General features: G+C 40.7%; 1 protein-coding gene across 1 annotated transcript in view; it reads right to left on the reverse strand.

The window, feature by feature from the left end:
- dnah10 (dynein axonemal heavy chain 10) overlaps positions 1 to 17,671 on the reverse strand; it is a 29,351-nt gene that overhangs the window by 10,770 nt on the left and 910 nt on the right. The window contains exons 3-49 of the mRNA XM_078170738.1: positions 16,982 to 17,090; positions 16,777 to 16,892; positions 16,428 to 16,638; positions 16,002 to 16,159; positions 15,546 to 15,776; positions 15,161 to 15,351; positions 14,787 to 14,985; positions 14,476 to 14,670; positions 14,119 to 14,289; positions 13,111 to 13,287; positions 12,840 to 12,998; positions 12,564 to 12,730; positions 12,330 to 12,481; positions 12,055 to 12,219; positions 11,760 to 11,967; positions 11,482 to 11,638; positions 10,901 to 11,380; positions 10,644 to 10,802; positions 10,431 to 10,547; positions 10,229 to 10,331; positions 9,933 to 10,111; positions 9,628 to 9,839; positions 9,314 to 9,474; positions 8,938 to 9,167; positions 8,738 to 8,860; positions 8,412 to 8,645; positions 8,052 to 8,275; positions 7,278 to 7,547; positions 6,986 to 7,169; positions 6,720 to 6,854; positions 5,675 to 5,827; positions 5,281 to 5,469; positions 4,973 to 5,119; positions 4,138 to 4,329; positions 3,885 to 4,003; positions 3,643 to 3,801; positions 3,396 to 3,531; positions 2,933 to 3,055; positions 2,724 to 2,855; positions 2,380 to 2,596; positions 1,799 to 1,918; positions 1,542 to 1,687; positions 1,310 to 1,462; positions 952 to 1,212; positions 699 to 871; positions 517 to 610; positions 57 to 224 (exon numbers count right to left, since the gene is read on the reverse strand). Of these exons, the coding sequence (XP_078026864.1) occupies positions 57 to 224; positions 517 to 610; positions 699 to 871; positions 952 to 1,212; positions 1,310 to 1,462; positions 1,542 to 1,687; positions 1,799 to 1,918; positions 2,380 to 2,596; positions 2,724 to 2,855; positions 2,933 to 3,055; positions 3,396 to 3,531; positions 3,643 to 3,801; positions 3,885 to 4,003; positions 4,138 to 4,329; positions 4,973 to 5,119; positions 5,281 to 5,469; positions 5,675 to 5,827; positions 6,720 to 6,854; positions 6,986 to 7,169; positions 7,278 to 7,547; positions 8,052 to 8,275; positions 8,412 to 8,645; positions 8,738 to 8,860; positions 8,938 to 9,167; positions 9,314 to 9,474; positions 9,628 to 9,839; positions 9,933 to 10,111; positions 10,229 to 10,331; positions 10,431 to 10,547; positions 10,644 to 10,802; positions 10,901 to 11,380; positions 11,482 to 11,638; positions 11,760 to 11,967; positions 12,055 to 12,219; positions 12,330 to 12,481; positions 12,564 to 12,730; positions 12,840 to 12,998; positions 13,111 to 13,287; positions 14,119 to 14,289; positions 14,476 to 14,670; positions 14,787 to 14,985; positions 15,161 to 15,351; positions 15,546 to 15,776; positions 16,002 to 16,159; positions 16,428 to 16,638; positions 16,777 to 16,892; positions 16,982 to 17,090 (8,259 nt within the window). The remainder of the gene's footprint in view (positions 1 to 56; positions 225 to 516; positions 611 to 698; positions 872 to 951; positions 1,213 to 1,309; positions 1,463 to 1,541; positions 1,688 to 1,798; positions 1,919 to 2,379; positions 2,597 to 2,723; positions 2,856 to 2,932; positions 3,056 to 3,395; positions 3,532 to 3,642; positions 3,802 to 3,884; positions 4,004 to 4,137; positions 4,330 to 4,972; positions 5,120 to 5,280; positions 5,470 to 5,674; positions 5,828 to 6,719; positions 6,855 to 6,985; positions 7,170 to 7,277; positions 7,548 to 8,051; positions 8,276 to 8,411; positions 8,646 to 8,737; positions 8,861 to 8,937; positions 9,168 to 9,313; positions 9,475 to 9,627; positions 9,840 to 9,932; positions 10,112 to 10,228; positions 10,332 to 10,430; positions 10,548 to 10,643; positions 10,803 to 10,900; positions 11,381 to 11,481; positions 11,639 to 11,759; positions 11,968 to 12,054; positions 12,220 to 12,329; positions 12,482 to 12,563; positions 12,731 to 12,839; positions 12,999 to 13,110; positions 13,288 to 14,118; positions 14,290 to 14,475; positions 14,671 to 14,786; positions 14,986 to 15,160; positions 15,352 to 15,545; positions 15,777 to 16,001; positions 16,160 to 16,427; positions 16,639 to 16,776; positions 16,893 to 16,981; positions 17,091 to 17,671) is intronic.

Consider the following 17,671-nt stretch of genomic DNA (forward strand, 5'->3'; position numbering starts at 1 on the left):
GAATTATTATTACATTTCAATTTTAATTTTAATAACAGTTGATAACTTGACAATACCTGAAACAGGGCTTTTGATGCATCATAGTCCTGTATGTCCTCATAGACCCTGGGTTCACTCTCACTGAGGGCTGTTCTGTAGTCTCCAAAAAGAATTGGGTCCCTCATGACTGCTTCAGTGTCTGACTTAAAATGCTCCTCGATCAGGTTCTTTATGTGGCCTTGGACCTGGTGGAAATTCAGTGTACAGTAGAGATTTTGAGCCTACATTTGTAATTACAGTTGGAGGAACGATTACACATAACGTTCACATACACAAAAGGCACAATAAAAAAAAAAAAATATATATAGTTACATTTTGAATTGCAATTTTCTACTGATACTGTTTTTCAACTTGATAAAAAATTCCCTGAGTGAAGTGTTTATTGCACAAGATGATGTAGAGATGAATATGAAAGAAAAAAAAACATTTATTGTGCAGCTCTGGTAAACATCTCCTACTATTACTAATAATTACTACCAGGGCTTTGTCAGTTTCATCAATGAGTCTGTCATGGAAGATTCGCAGGCACTCATTTCTCCAGACACGCACAAATTGGGTGACAGTCAAAAACCTGTTAGAGAGGACAAGCAAAGCAAATACATTTAAAAACTGCAGAGTCTCTGTTAGTCTGTTAATAGAGTGAATGTTTTAGATCAGACCTGTCGGGTTTGGTAAGGGTGAGTCCATTGTAAACTCTTGACAGGTCCCTCAGGTTGAAGATGTAATGGAATTTGGAGGGCGTGGGTGGCAGATCTTTAATGATGTTGTTGTACAGTTCCAGTGTGCAGACAGTGACTTTATCACAAACCTTCTGTATGGCGTCTTCAAATGCCTGAAAGATTTGACCAAGTTTATTAAACCAGATGAGATGAATGACTGAGATTCTGATTTTTGCAGGAAAGAGAAACTCACTCTGGTATGGCCTTTGATAATGGAAGAATAGATTAGGTGGAGGGAGTCCACTGCAGGGAAGGGGATGCTGAAGACACCGAAGAGCGAGATGAAGCGGGGATCCACGTCGTTCCTCCCACCTCCTGCCTTTCCCATAGCAGCAATAAAACCAAGGTCCTTGAGGATTTTGTAGTTCAGATCCTTTCCTCTGTCATATATACCTCCTCTGTCCAATAACAGCTTCAGAAGTGCGATGGGCTGTTGTGTGCCATAACTATCCACCTGCATGAACACACAGTATATTACAATAATGTCAAACATACAAGCACTGTTAGAGTGAAGAAGATAAGAAACTTGGTTGAGAGCTTGGAGCAGGAACCTTTGGCATATTCATATCATCCATAAAGACCAGCAGTCTCTTTCCCATAGGAGGCCCGTAGGTGTCTTTGGTCCTTTTCTCCACATTGGCCTCCAAGTTCCTCTGCAGGTCCATCGAAGTTGTTCTGGATGAGAAGTTGATCATCAGAGTGATCTAGAAACAGAAGGGGAAAAATGTTACGAATTGAGACTCATATCAAATGTGCATGTGCATGGTTGAATGGTGAACTCACCCTTGTATCTGCATTGAGGTTCTTAAGGAAGTTATGAATGGTGGCAGTCTTGGAAGTGCCAGACTCTCCAACCAGAAGCACCGGCCTCTTTATCTTCACCATCTGTTCAAGGATCCAACTGGTTCTCGTGGTGTCGACAGTTGGCACTGAAGCAAGGATGGAGGATCATGGAGTCAAAGTGGCAGAAGGAGCTCAGGAGGGCCAAAAAGCTCAAATTCATAAGTATGAATGCAGGATATTTGATTTTAACTCTTTACCTAGAATATCAGCAAATTTCATCTCAGGGTCGTGGATGTATTTGGTGACCAGGGAACTCCAGGGAACCCACTTCTCCTGTGTTCCATCAAAATGGAAATCATATAGAGTTGGGAGGTATCCTGCATGGATGCAAACATTTTGTTGTCAATAATAAGATCACAAATGCACTTGGAAATATTCATGTGGAGAATGAGATTTTTTAAAATGTTAATTTAAAAAATATCAGTCACCCATAACTCCTAAAGTACTTATGCTATAATAAGTTAAAAAAAAAAACAATTAATAACCACATTTTAATTTCAGTATTCTTATTTTCAATGCAATCGTTAACTGCTGTAGACTGTCAACTGCCAAATGAAATGCAAATACGTTAATGTTTGTTCACTGTGTATTTCTACCAAAAATATCTTGTGCTGGCCAGGGGACACTTGGCTTTAAAAGGGGGTACATTATTTAAAAAAAACATTGAGAACCACTACCCTATTATACAATATTAAATGTTAGTTATAAACTGTACCTAAAAGGGTGTTATCAAAACTACACAATCTTGACAACAGATGGTAATTTTAGAACTTTTTACCTGGGATCTCACCAGGCCCAGCCAGGGTTTTCTCATCGTGCACCGTGGTTAAGCAGGAAAGCCTTTTGATGAACTCATCAAACTTGATCCTGCCACTCTCCAACAGTGTGGCCCCCAGTGAACAATACAGAGCTTCCAAGAAGTAACATTCCAGGACTTCAGCGCTGCTGCTCTCTGTCTCAAGCAGTGCATCCAGAGTCAAGCACAGCTGAGTCACCTAAACACACAGCCAACAAATAAACACTTAATCCCAGTCGTCTGAATATGGCACTGTACTAATCTGCATGCATAAATACAACATTGCTAGTGCTGGGGTATATTTGAGAGGGATGAGATTAACCTACCATGTTCAGATCTGTCTGAGGGACAACAGTCTTCAGTTTCTGGCTCTGTATGCCATCAACAATACCGTCCACAATCATGTCAATGGAGCTGTGCACATATTTCTCAAACAGTTTGTTGAGCACTTTTTGTTCCTAAAAAAAAAACAGTGTTGAGATATCAATTTATGAACAAGTGCAATTATTACATAGTGTATGTTTTTTCCTCTTACCCTTTCAGGCCTGTTGTTCACCCATCGCTGCCAGTATGGGGTGTATCGCAGGTTTTTGGGGTCAACAAAAACCATCCCACAGCGGGAAACAGTAGCAGGCGAGGCATACTGCAGATCTCCAACCTGTGATGGTAAAGTTTCCTTACATTTTTGCATTGAATGTTGCTTCGCAGAAAAGTGGGTTGTGTCTACACGGTAACCCCAGATTTGCAAAAACTCCAGTGAGATTTCATGTTCAGTGTTTCAAGTGACCATCTCAACCCAAACCATAATTCTTTACTCTAACCAATTGCTTTTTGTGTCTTAACCTAACCAGACCTTAACCACAGTGTTGTCACACCATGAAACACCAAGACAAGAATATTTTAAAGAGACTCACAAGAGTTTTGCAAATCCAGGATTACCATCTTGCCACAACCAGTATAGGTATTCTGCTGACAGCCATCTTGAAATTCAGACAAACCTCGAACAGCAAGGCACAGTGACTCTGTAAACGGATCCGTTCTCCATTGGCTAGAGTGAGGAGCTTGTTGTCATCCATCACTGAGTTCATATTCTCAACCCACAGAGCATCCACATCCCCATCAAACAGGATGTACCTGTGAATCAAATTCATGTTTTCATGTAGTATGAATGAATGAATACTACGGACTACTGAACATCACCACATTCCACTGAATGATTAAAATTTTTTTTTTTTTTTTTTTTACCTTCGCTCTTTTTTGTCAGTAGGCTTGTTGATGTCACGGAAGATGTTGGACAAAATCCCGTCAGTCCAGTCTCGTGTGTCAGGGTCCAGAACACCGTAAAGTTCAATGACACTCATGGCTTTAGAATTCAGAGGATACATCTTGGTATGCAATCCCAATCTGGTAATGAGATAAAATAAAGGTCATTACTGCTGACACAAAAGATCAGTAACGTGGTGTGAACTTAGGTGATGTAAACTGACTTGGTCTGAGCTTGACATAATGTGCTGATGACAACTGATTTCCCTCCACCTGTTGGGCCCACAATCATAGTAGTGTGTCTGGTCATCATTGTCTCATACATCTGCACCACTTTATCCACCTGAAACCACAGACAGCAAGAATAGGGCATATCAACATGTAAACACTCACATGCTGTAACTAAATCTTTGCAATTCAACATCTTAAGTACTGTAGGAAAGCCTGCATCTCAAATCTAAGATCCAAATGAGACACCTGGTTAGGCAGTATGACATATTTTTTCTCTTGCAGGATCTCTTCCACAGCATCATTGAAGTTGGGATAGCGAACACGAGGGCAGTCCAGACCAGGGAAGAGATCTGAGATCAGCCCGAGGAACAGGGGCACATCCTCAAACACAAACTTTGGCAGGTTCATGTCCCTGAGAGCACGCATCAACACCACGTCCTGTGGAGAGGAGAGATGGAAATAACAGCAAATTAGTGACAAAAGACCACAAACCATTACAAAATCTCATAACAGAGCAAAATAATATGTTCACAAGGATTAAAGCGGGGAATATTTTCAAGATAAAAAAATCTGTCTTGTCAAATGAACCTGTAGTATTTTCAGCAAAAAATCACTCAGCCAAATACAATTTTAGATGTGTGACCTCAGACTATTTTTTCCTTTTTAATGTTTCTGAAACCTATGGTTCTTTTAGGGAAAAAAGGTTATCAGGTACATTTGCACACTGTCACACCCAAGTGTTTTGTTACACAGTTTCTAAGCCAGACTGCAGGCCCTACATGTACTTCAAATAAACCAGCAAGGAGAAATAAAACCTGTAATAAATTACTATAATACCAGAAGTATTTTTCTCTCTCATATTATCTGTGGCATTAGGACATTTCAACTTGCAAAATGTTAGGTAGACACTGTCTGAATCTTAATCGTCAGACCTCACTGTTGCATTTTCCCAACAGAAATCAAGCTTTAATGTATGCCCGAAAAACACAAATAAATAGATTCTTTGTTCCATATTGAGTGTTGACAAAAAGGAGAAGTTTTATCATCAGAGGATGAAACTTGAAAAATGTTTGTTCTCTACCTCATTGAGGTCTGGTGAGCCTCTCTTCAGTTCTCCTGCCATCACCAGAACAGACTTCAGAGCTCGCAGGCCAAAGTCATAATGAGACTGTTTGGACAGCTGCTCACGAGCCAGCTTATACAGCACTGTCATCTTCTTTGCCAGCATCTGAATTGAACAAAATTAAAGAGGTAAAATCCTAAAAAAATAAACTGACAAGTGTAGGTACGCAACGGTTACAGATTTTTGCATGTTTATATGAAAAACTGTTGTTTAAAATACCATAAAATATTCAAATCAATTTGTGTTTTTATGCGTGTGTCCCACACCTTGGCCATTAGGAAGCCCTCAGAGAAGAGCATGATCTCACAAATCTGCTGCAGGTCAGGCACAATAACCACCACAGGCCTGAAGAGGGCTTTGACTGATTCTGGCAGCTCTGTGCGTCCTGCATAACCTGGGTTCATGGTAATGAAAATCCCCATGCGGTCATCCAGGCTGATCTCTTGCCCTTCAAACTGATGTGCACAGTAAGAAGGAGTTGGATTTAGGGGAATAATATTCAAAAACTTTTCTGCATATAAGATAAAAAAGCAAGTTCTCAATTTTAAATATCATGAGTAAAATAACCTTCTATGAAATATCCCTTAATTTATATGAAAACTGGATGTTTTTTTCTTTAATGTATTTATAACTGGTTCTGCATGACCACAACAGACTTACAAAAAAACTTTTAAGGTGTAGAATCAGAGCTTTGCGGATAGTCTGGATTTGGGAGGAGATGACTGACAACACTGAGGCATCAATGCGATTGAACTCATCAAAGCAACCCCATGCTCCACACTGGGCAAGGCCAGAGAAGATCTTACCCACAGCCTGCACACAAAGAGGACAGGTATTTGTTAAAGATGTATATAAAAAAAGAGAGTGGCTATGTTGCCTAGCAGAAAGTGCAACAGAGTGAAGTCCACACTCAACAGACCATACAAACAATATGTGAATGATGCAAGTGAGCACATTGGCAGCAATGAAATGTATACAGCTGTATTTATGCTGTATTTTTCAAGTACATGCATAGGAGTGCATAAACATACCATAAACACACATGCACAATGATTACAGACACCCTCTGTTATTCAAGTGTCGCTGTATTTTTTAGATTTTATGTTAGAGTCCCAAAAAATTTACTTTAAAAACATTTGTTTTTGTAAATTAAAATGTTTAGTCATGATTTGGTCAGAAACAACACATAGCAATGTCTTTGAGGTGAATTCTGACAGTAAACTAATAATGATAATAAGCGCTGGGCGCTGCTTGGTACTTTGGTTGACTGTTTCCAACATTGCGGCCGGGTCATAAACGTTCTTATTTTACAGCTGAACAGTACATTAACATATGTTTCTGAAAACATATGAGGCCAGAAACAGGCAATGCAGTTACAGAATCTTGATTCATTTTGATCAGCGCTGCCTGGTTTGGCAGTTTAACCACAGTTAATGAGCACTGAATGACATGATTGACAGCTGTGTTAGAGACTCTCAGCTCTAATTGGTTGTTTCTCGCCGCTGTTGTAGCTTCTACTGAAGGCCATTAAAGGCCATAGGAAGAGGAGAAGGGAGATCATTTATTTTTTCATGTATGTCTTTCAGAATATTGTGACAGTTTCAGCAAAAATTATACAAAGTTTTTTTCATAGTTACCAAACATCGCTTTAACGTACTAAGATATTTTTGAGTAGCAGTTGGCTCTTTAAGTGAAGGCTTCTTACCATGTAGTCCATGCCCTCACCGCAGTTTGTCACCACACAGAGCAGGCCTAAAGCCTTGGCCAGATCTTTGGTGGACTCTGTCTTTCCTGTACCAGCTGGTCCAGCTGGAGCTCCACCCAGGTACATGGAAAGGGCCTGCATCACAAATACACAACCACATACAGACAACATGTTGTCAAAACAAGCCGACAGAACAAGTTACATGAGATGGCTTGGGTATTTTATGACTTTGTTTGGTTAATACAGATTTTCAAAGCTTCTCATACCTGTGTGATGGTGAGGTAGATACGGTCTGTCAGTGGGGTTATAACCAATCGACCGTTCAACCCCATGTATTCATAGCCGTAAGAGAACGAAGCGCTGCACTGATGCACAAATAGGTTGTCTTGTTCCCGGACCCAGCAGAATCTGAGTTGGCTTTCCCACTCAAACGCTTGCGCGTCCATCATACTGGAAAGAGAATTCAAATTGTATCTTATTCAAGTTCACCTTCAAACACATGAATTACACTGTGATGTGCGATTAAAAAAAGTGAAAACTCCCAATGGTTAAGCTTACCTCTCTTGCACAAAGTTGTCGACAATGTCTCTTGCATGGACGTCGATGATAAGCACTGTGTTTATCTTTCGTCTGTCATTGTTCTTCATAGGTTGTGTGATGCGTGTCACCAGCTCATCAATCTGCTGGTGCATTTTCTTAGCATAGTTCTTCAGTGCGTGCTTCTCTCCTTTCTTCACATTTTTAAAGACATCCTCTACCTCCCAGGTCCACCACACTTGAGTTGCAGCCAACACCACCATGCCTTGGTACAGCAACATCCAGTCCATCCTGAGAGAAATGAGAATGGCAAATTGAGTGTGGCTCATGTGCACACACAGATACTGTCAAAATTGCTCACACACGTAGTATCTACGGATATTGTCACCATAGCACCAGAATTTTACACTTCGATACAATGCTAGTATAAAACAACATACTCAATACCTCTTTCTACACCATGGCAAAAATTCCAAGGCACATGAAAGACGATCATTTTCTTCTTTTTCTTTAAAATTAACAACCTCTATAGAATGTTGGTAGGAAAAGTGACAGAGCACACGTCTTCTGTCCCCTGGTGGGTTTGTTACTAAAAACAATGTTGTAACAGCCACAGGTTGAGGACCAGTTGATTTTCTTTTCTGCTGTTTCATCTGTGCAGCCTTGGGTTGACTGTAGATCTTATAGTTTAAGTACTTTCATTACTATCCACTGTACAATTGAGATTGTATCATTTTAAAAATGTAGTATCAAAAAAGTATTGACACTTTTGATAGCTTTAGTATCTACACACACCTGTTCATGTCTTCACAGTAGCGGAAGATTGCTTCCTTGGTGATAAGTCTATTAGTCTTCCTCATCTCCTGTAGTATTCCTGTCATCCACTCCTCCACCTTGCCCTCCACTGGGATGGGCTTCCTCAGCTCCATCACCTCACCCTCAGCAGATACCATGGCTCCAGCTACAGTCTCTCCATTGCTTTCCACATCGAACCTCAGAGATGCTATGTTGTCATACATCTTGTGGAACAAAGAAAAGAAAAATAGGAAATGTTTCACACACATGACAAACAGTGATCCTCCTCATCCCCACTTTGAAGAACAATGCCAAAATATCCTCTCCATCCCTTCTCCTTTATTTGTAGTGGGGTGATACCTTGATCATGTGCTCCTGGACACAGGCGGGGTCGCTACTCCCCAGAATGCTGAGCAGTTCATCATCTGAGATGAAGAAGAAGCGAGGAAACGCATTGCGCTTGGAGTCCAGGTAGTCATTAAGACTCTTCTGGCACCTCTCTAGACCATCGCTCAGGGCCTGCAGGTCTGTTAGTCGGTTGGGAATCAGGCAACACCGCTTAATATTTGGACCCCTCACAGTCTCATTCATTATCTACACAAAAAATGAAGAAGACAATGTTACTCTGACATGTCCAGTATCAGAGTACTTTGCTTTCATCAGGCCAGTATTATGGCAAGACTTACTTCTTTGAATTTTTTGTCAATGTTATCAAATTTCTTGGCTTCCTCCGGTAACTGTGAGCTGATGTCTCCACCAATGAATATGCTCTCCAGGTACATCCATTTTCGCTGTACCAGCAACCACACCTGTGCAAGAAATATTTTTTTAGTAGGGGTTTCATGGATCAGCTAAAGTGATGGGAGCTGTGGCTGCTCTCACTGACCTCTATGGTCTCACTGATCAGAGACAGGTCTTTTTCCCACTGCTGTATGGTACCAAGGAAAGGTCCCACAAAACGGCTGCCTGCCATGCTCTGTAAGTTCATGGCGTCATTGTCCACATTCAGCAGGATCTCGTCCACTGCACCAAGAATAGAACCACGTTCCTGGGTGCCTTTGAAATAGGGATGCACACTGAACTTCATGTTTTCCCAGGTCTCAACCACCTCCTTCACTCCCTGAAAAAGCACACACACACACACACACACACACACACACACACACATGAATTATATGTTTTAAGTGTATTCGTGATTTTACTAATAAACTGATACAACTGATCCATAAGTCAAGTTTGCGATCATTCACAAAGATGGAAACTTGCCTTCTCAATACTGAGCTCTTTTACAGCAGAGGTGACAATGTCACCTATGACATCTGCGAATCTGTGCAACTCCATAGCAAACATGTTCTCCAGAGTGAAGCTCTCAGGGTTCATCTCGAATTTAGTGCTGGTCCTTTCCATCAGCTCCTTCCAGTGTCTGTGGTCCAAAATATAAAAACACATTCATTTGATGTTGATATATTGATCATCATTATATCCTGGTCAGCATACATTTTCATACTCTACTTTCACATTGTTTTGGGCATGAGATTTATCTCAGTTAGGTTCTGGTGTCAATCTAGAGACTGACCTGTCTCTAAGGGCCTCGTTCTTCAGGTCCAGCAGAAGAGGCAGAGACTCTCTGAACTCCTTCATACGTCCTTCTAGGAAGAAGGCCACAGGTAATGCCCGCACATCTTTGGGCAGCTGCCTCAAGCTTTTGATGAAACCCTCAACACCCTCCTGTAGCAGCTGGATGTTTAAATCAGCCCACAGTGTCTGAGACCACTCTGTCTTTGCATCCTGAAAGATGTAAGGACAAACACACAAAATACTTGAAAAACAATGTTGACCAGAATTCTGTGTAATGTGTCCAAATGTGCAACCACATCCGACCTTTTGAGCTTTATAGACACCATAGATCTGTCTCAAGCCCATCATGTCCTTCTGCATGCTGATAACCTCTGGGTACACAGTGACTGGAAGGTCCAGTAGCTTCTCGGCATTAGCTAGCTCCTGCCGTCCTGACACTATCTTGGCAAGGTCTGCCTCATATATTCCCATAATGGTGAGTCCTGCAAAGAGCAAAAGAGGGAAACTGGTTCCTCCACTGGATTTCAAAATGTAACATCATATATTATTGCTCTGGATATAACAAAGGAAGCCAGTGTTAAAGTGCACAAGTAATGCACCTTTGTCCAAATCGTCTCCCACAGCTCCAGGACCATGCATGTTGAAGCTTTCAGCAAAGATACATAACTCCTGCTTAAACTCTTCAATCTTGTCCTTTGTAGTCTTTGAGTGTGATGGAAGGAGAATGGAAAGAGAACAGTAAAAGTACAATTACAAAAAACAAATGTACTCTAAGGAGATTGTGTGGGTTGGATTTCTTACCTCAGTGAAGGATATCTTGACATCCTTCAGACTTTGATCCACTTGTCTGGATTCAGCAAACAGGTCACTCCATATCTGTGCAATGCTGGCCACCAGCTCTAGTTCATCTTCTCCGACCTAATGATACAAAGTAGAACACAAGAAGTTCAACATCGGAAATAATATCAACTTATGCCTTCAATGAATAATTGTTTAACATTAAACACACATTACCTCCACTTTGTACATTGCCAGTGTTCTGTATCTTTCCTGGATGTCAGTGAATCTCATCTCCACATCTAGAGACATGTCCCTAATGTCTGCGATGGTGCCAAGGACAGACGTCAGGTCTTCAAACGTGTCAGGTTTCTGTTTTAGCTTGTTAGAGAGTTGCTGTTGAATGAAATAACCATAATGGTGAATCATATATAAAATAAAAATCAAAGAATATACAACAAACATGGTATAAATAGTGTAGCATGATTCAATACCATGAATTCATCTCTTAAGTTGAAGAGATCCTCTTTGGCAGGCTTGTTGAGCATGCTACCTAGTGAACTGATCCAGGATTCAGCAGTGTCCCGTACTGTGTGAGCCAGAGGCTCCAGGTTTAGATGGATGATGTGCTCATTCTTAAAAAGAGGCTCCAGCATCACCTCCTGATTGATGCCAGAAAGAAACTGCAGCTTATCATCGTACATGACACAGGATGGATTTCTTGCAGCAAACTTTTCATTGACAATGGTTTTGTTTTTTTCCCAAAGGGGCCGATAGCGTTTCCAGTGGACGAGGTACTGATCCAGAGAGAAGAGCAGACGCTGGATGTTCTGGGACACTGTCATGGCGCTCTCATTTATCTGAGGATGCTGCTTCACGTCACTGTAGAAGGTGAATGTCACCTCCTCGTCTTCACCAGCCACACATTGTGGAGGGCACTCAATGCAGGTCCCATGCATCCAACGCACAAATTGCTGAAACACAACAATATTGACAGAACGATGTCACATTGTTAGTGCTAGATTACAAATGTTCTTTAATGCAGTGACACATGGGAGAATTATGATGACACTACCTTGGTGCTCTCTACACAGTCTCTGATACACTGCATGATCAGCCAATAGATCTCACTGCTTTGGGGCTGCAGCACAATTTTAGGGGCAGACAGAATGGCATCAACTTGGAAAAGAGCGGTACTTCCCATCAGCGCCATGTTAAAGGCCTGGATGTTCCTTAATGTGAAAGTCAAAAAAAGGAATGTTACAGTAGTTGAGACAGATATTGTGGATTTCACATGAGCAGCAAATATTACTGCTCACAAAGTAGATAAAAACATCAATATCACGTAATTACCTCAGCACCATCTTTGTAAGGGAGTCTAGCACCTTGCGTTCCCAGTACTTGTAATAATCTACCATACATTTTGCTTTGCCACTGCTGGTTTCCATGAATAAGTGTTCTGTCTTTGTGAGGAGGGGTCCAATGTCTGCATACTTTCTACTTAGCAAATTCACAGTCTTGACCCGCTCTTGCTCGATGCGCTCACAGAACTCCTTGACACCTTGAAAAAAACATGCAATCAAGTCAATGACAATAAGTTTGAATTCTTATAATGTCATGATTATTATGTAATGAAATAATATCCTACCTGGTAAGTCGTTTGATTTTTCTGGGACTGGAAATTTTAGTAAGTTGGCCATCACCATGGACTGCAACTTAGACTCAATGTCCCTCTCATTCTTCTGAATCTGACTGACAACTAACTCAAACTTAGCGACAGCCTGCATACCTCGGTTGATGAAGTCAGCGATGCCTGAAATTAAACCCACATTATCTGATTTCAATTTAAAGACTAATTTTATCAGATCCCAAGTGTGCATACATCAGAGGAAACAAATATTTCAGCTTCTGTATGCATCATACCCAAAGAATTCCAGTTGAGTCTTCTGCATCCAAATAACATCTCTTTATCGACGGCTTTGATCTGTTGAGCCAGCATGATGAACTTTGCCTCACTCAGGCTGTCCACCACAGAGTGGTAGCGGTTGACAAGGTTGTTCAGATCATTCGCATACCTAAAACCAAGGTTGAAACAGGTCAGGCAACAGATTACATCAATCAGTGGTTTGATATTCAGTTACCAGTCATTATCATTACCTGATTAATTTGCGCTCCTGTAGAGCAACAGTATGAGGCAGATCAGTCACAGAGTAGCCCTGTGATATAAGGTTTTCTGTCTCAGAAATAATTTCCCTGATCTCTGGAGCAAAGTTCACATTGTATCGCACGCCTCGCTGTCGGCTGCTTTCAGTTGGTGGGACATCCTTAAAATGAGAAAAATCAAAACAGGAAATTGAGTGATAGTTTCTGTATCTGTATTTAGCACAATACTAAGTAACAGTTATAAGCAAATAAATAGCGAGAGATACATACCAGCTCTGCCTGGTTTTGGTTTTCAGTGGTAATCATGACCAACAGGTGTTTTTTCATTAGCAATGGCAAGGTGCATTCTGTCTCAGCCAGCCAGTGCTCATATTTCTTCACCTCATAGTCTCTAAATTTCACTGCAATTTCTGTGTACTTGTCCTTTGCCTTAGTGAAAAGCAGCAAAAGTCACATAAAAGCTTTCAATAATATTTTGGTGTCTTAACAGTTCAATATTCACACTGCCCCTTCACAGCTGTGTAACATTAAAATAACTCACCGCTTTACTCTGTTCATTCTCCAGCATCTCTGATACATCCAGGAAGGAAAGGATGGTGCGTTTGATGCGGTGGAAAAGAAATCGGACCCATCTGATGGCTCCTGCCACAGGAGGCTCATTCTTATTTAACGGTGGTTTGTCCTTTTTTGCTTCAAAGATTTCATTTATGCCATCCACCTACAAACAAAACAAGAATACTTCTACTAATATATCATCAAAAGATTCAGAGTCTGCAGAAATCTCTGCACATAAGGGGCAAAGCTGAAACCAGTAGTGAATAGCCATGAGTTTCAACCCCTCAAGCCGCACTGCATTAAAAATCAACATGACTGTATAAAGGGTAAGACTACATGGGCTCGGAAATACTTTGGAAAACAGCTGTTGGTAAATACATTTCATCGCTGCATCTACAAATGCATGTTAAGACTGTACCATGCAAAGTTAAAGCCATATATCAGCAACATCCAGAAATGCCACCAACTTCTCTGGACCTAAGCCCATCTAATACTAAAACCTGCATTCAAGAATGCAGGTATTAGACTGGCACTGTCTGCAGTCGAGACCTGTCACCCATTGAAAATGTGTGGTGCATTATGATGTGCAAAATATGACAACAGAGACCCTGGACTGTTGAGAAACTTAAGTTGTATATCAGGCAAGAATGGGAAAGAATTTCACTTTCAAAACTTCAATAATTAGTGTCCTCAGATCCCAAATGCTTACTGAGTTTTAGTAAAAGAAAAGGTGATGTCCCACAGTGGTAAACATATCCCTGTCCAAACGGTTTGGGGATTGGGTTGCAGGTATTATATTCACTATTAGTGTATATTTACAAAAAAAAAAAAAACTATAGCGTTTATCAGTTTGAACATTAAATATCTTGTTTTTGGACTGTATTCAATCTAATATTGGTCATTTGGATTTGCAAATAATTGCATTATGTTTTGATTTACATTTTACAAGTGTCCCAACTTTTTTTCACATTTTCTTGATTTTACAATATAGTACCTCTTTGCAAAACTGAGCCAGGATGTCATTAAACTTCCTCATCAAATGGTTGTTGATGGCCTCTCTGGAGCGGATGTGTTTGAATTTCAGGAGCATGGCAAAGGCAGCAGCTGAAGAGCGCAGTGTCTTAAAAGACTGATCAATGAAGATGATGGCCTCTGCCTCGATAGCCTGAGCAGACACATGTGAGGAGTGAATCAGCTTGATGACTGAGGTATAGCACAGAGAAAATCATGCAATTGTAACTGCACAAACTGACAAGCACATTGATGCTATCATGCTTAGTTAGATTGTTATGTTGGCCCAGATCTCATATCAAACATCACCACGTCTGCATTCCAGATGTCCTAAACTCACCTGCACAGTAGTGTCGAAGTCTTGCATGATCATTTTCCAGCTGCTTCTCTTACAGATGTTGAAAGGATCAAAACTGACCGCTTCAAACGGCAAAACCAGACTATCCACTCTGCACAGCACTTCGTCAATGCGTTTGGCGTCATGGGTCACACCTTTTAGCTCTGGACCAGAAATGTTATAGAACTCCTCCAAAATCTGCAAAACACAAATCAGGAAGAACTGTTTCAAAAACCTGAGTGGCTTTTTTTATATTTTCTCATGTTCAGTAATTGAGTGAGAAATCGGTATTTACAAGGTGTGTGTACACAGACCTGCAAAACATTGTACAGGTCCTGGCAGATGGAAGCCATGTAATCAGTCCTCTCAAACAGTTTCTTACGGTCAAACTCCCAGCGTGGATCCCTGCCTGATTCTTCAATTTCAGCACGCACTTCAAAGTAGGATGACTTCCACAGATCCAGGACCTGCTTAGCATCATGCACCTTGGATTTGGCCATGTCCCTGTTATCTCTGTTCAAGGCATAGCACATTGTTAATTTATACTGAAAGCACAAAACAGCCTACTTGAAGAAAATAATTCTGACTAGTGACCAATATTATTATATACATTATGAAATATAGCTACATTTAAACTCTATCTGAGATCTTAACCTCTAATGTAAAATTTAAATGTGTCTACACATACTTGAATAGGGTATGGACATCAATGACTTGAGCCACACGTTCACACAGCTGCCAGGCAATACGCTCCATTAGAGGGACCATACGCTCATTTGTGTTATAGTGACAAGAGATCATCCACACAATTTGCAGGGTGTCCATCAGAGGGGGGATGGTCTCCAGGATCACACTGAAATTTGCTCCAGTACCCAGATTCTACAACAGACAATGGTGACTTTCATACAAGTGAAGGTGAGACTAGATTCTGTAGTCATATTTCTGATCAAAAAACATTCTTGGCAGGTGTGTTTTTGTAGCCACAAGATCTTGGCAGTTACTGTGTTCATTGTTAAGAGAAAACAGTAAGCCAGTATTACAGCAATAGCGCAATTTTAAAAAGTGCAGCTCACCATGAAGTATCTTTCCAGTGTGCTGAGAAAGCGTAGATTATCGTCTGCCTCCGCACGGAATTTATTAAGTTCAGCAACCATTCCCTCGATTGTCTGAACAATGCCTGCATCTGCTTTGGTCAACACCTCCAAGATTTTCATTACTACAGGCTGAGTGAATTGCTCACTCAGAGCACTCAGGACTGATGCACGCTCCTGCCAAAAAGCTGTCTCAGCCAAAGGGCCAGGTGCCTGGAAGAAAATGAAAACGTTTTACATTGGTCTAAAGATATAACTGTGTATGTTTATGTTTTCTTCTACCTAATAATTTCATTTTGAGCTGACAGGGATTTAATTTCTTGGTATTATTTCAGACATTTCAGCAGTAGCTATATATGTGATTGCTGGGCTTATCCCCAAAACCTTCAGCTGACACCACCAAGCCTGCCTTAGTTGAGTACAGGGAGATTCACAAACCTGTGGCTTTTTGTTCTGCTGCTCCTCAATAACAATGGCAATCTGAGTCTGCCAGTTCATCACACACTGCTCCAACTTCTCCACGGTCTCGGGATTAGACAGCAGCACATCCACCTCTGGCTCAAGGTCTAGCTCAGGGATGTGAAGCGAAACATCATCTGCAATAAAGAGACTGATCTTTAGATTGTACTGGGCTAGGTTTGTCTATATTTTCTGACTCAAAAGAAACCCTCAAATGACGTCCATCTGTACTTTATGTTCTTCTGAATTAAAAGCTAAGAGGACATTCTACACAACAGTTTACAGTAAACAAAGTAATTTCAATAGTAAGTACAATAAAATATTTACTTGTATCTTAATGGTCAAATATTGATAAATTCCTGAAATTTTAAATAATAAGCTCTTTGTGTGTCTAATAAAACAAACCTTGAATCTGAAGGTGTGTGAGAGTTATGTTGACCATTCCCAAAAACTTGTACGTCCTGTTGAGGAACTCATCACGAATCGGGATTTGCCCACTTGACTTCACCAGACTCCCCTTTTTACCCTCTTCACTGCTCTCCTGAGGAGAAGCTGCTCTGCTTTCATAACCTGCACCAGTCAGCCCCACCTGGGCCGTAAGCGAGGGTTTATACACCTGACGAGAGACACAGTGAAATATGCCTCCGATATTCTTTATTCAAAAAAATCCAAAGTCTCTGAAATGGTTGATGTTGACAGTTTTCTGGTTGTAAGTCGCTGCAGTTGGTTGTTTTTTGTTTTTCATTATACTTACATTGGCCAGTTTGTTCTGCAACACAGGAGGGGGTTCTCCACTTAGCATGCCAAACTCAAATAGCCTGGGCATCAGCTTACCGGCCTCCTTCATGTCCGATGGCTCAACAATGGTGTCTATTTCGAACACAAATAACCATAACTTGATTAATCCTTTCTATGTGCAACTGAAGCTTGAGCATAATGATACTGATCTGTCACCTCACCCTTTGTGTTCCTGATGAAGCAGAAGACATGGGATTTACAAAACCTCTCCGGGAATTCGTCAACTGACACATGAAGCTCAACGTGATAGACGACTTGGATCTCAAGCCTCTGAAAGCACAAAACCAGAAATGGGTTACATATTTATTTTCCTCTGTATCAACGATACAAAAATGCATGACCCCTGTTAAACTTCATCATATTTCCCCTGATATTCCAGATATTTGTGTTAAGTGTTTGAATGTGAAGGGAACTTTGTTTCACTGTATATGGGAGTGCCCAAATATACAGATATTTTGGGAAAATGTAGTTAAATGTTTATCACGGATCGTTAAAAAGAGCATTCCTTTCAGGCCTAAGACATGTATACTTGAAATAAACCCCTATGACTTTGTTAGGACAACAAATCAAACAAAAATGATTGATTTTGGACTTCTCCATGCAAGAAGAATGATTGCATTATATTGGAAATGCAGAACCACCATCACTTCAAATGTGGAATAAAGAGTTAGCGACATGTCTTGGGCGGGAGAGGCTGACATATAATGTTAAAGATAAACAGAGAGAGTTTGTTTAAATTTGGGACTCATTTATGTGGTTCTTGGAAAACGATACATGTTTCACTGAGTGAAAAGAAAATGTCATATGGGTAACATAAAGTATTGATCCTGCCTTTTACTTTGCTCTATTTC

Source organism: Epinephelus lanceolatus, chromosome 9, assembly GCF_041903045.1.
Source record: "Epinephelus lanceolatus isolate andai-2023 chromosome 9, ASM4190304v1, whole genome shotgun sequence".
NCBI lineage: Eukaryota > Metazoa > Chordata > Actinopteri > Perciformes > Serranidae > Epinephelus > Epinephelus lanceolatus.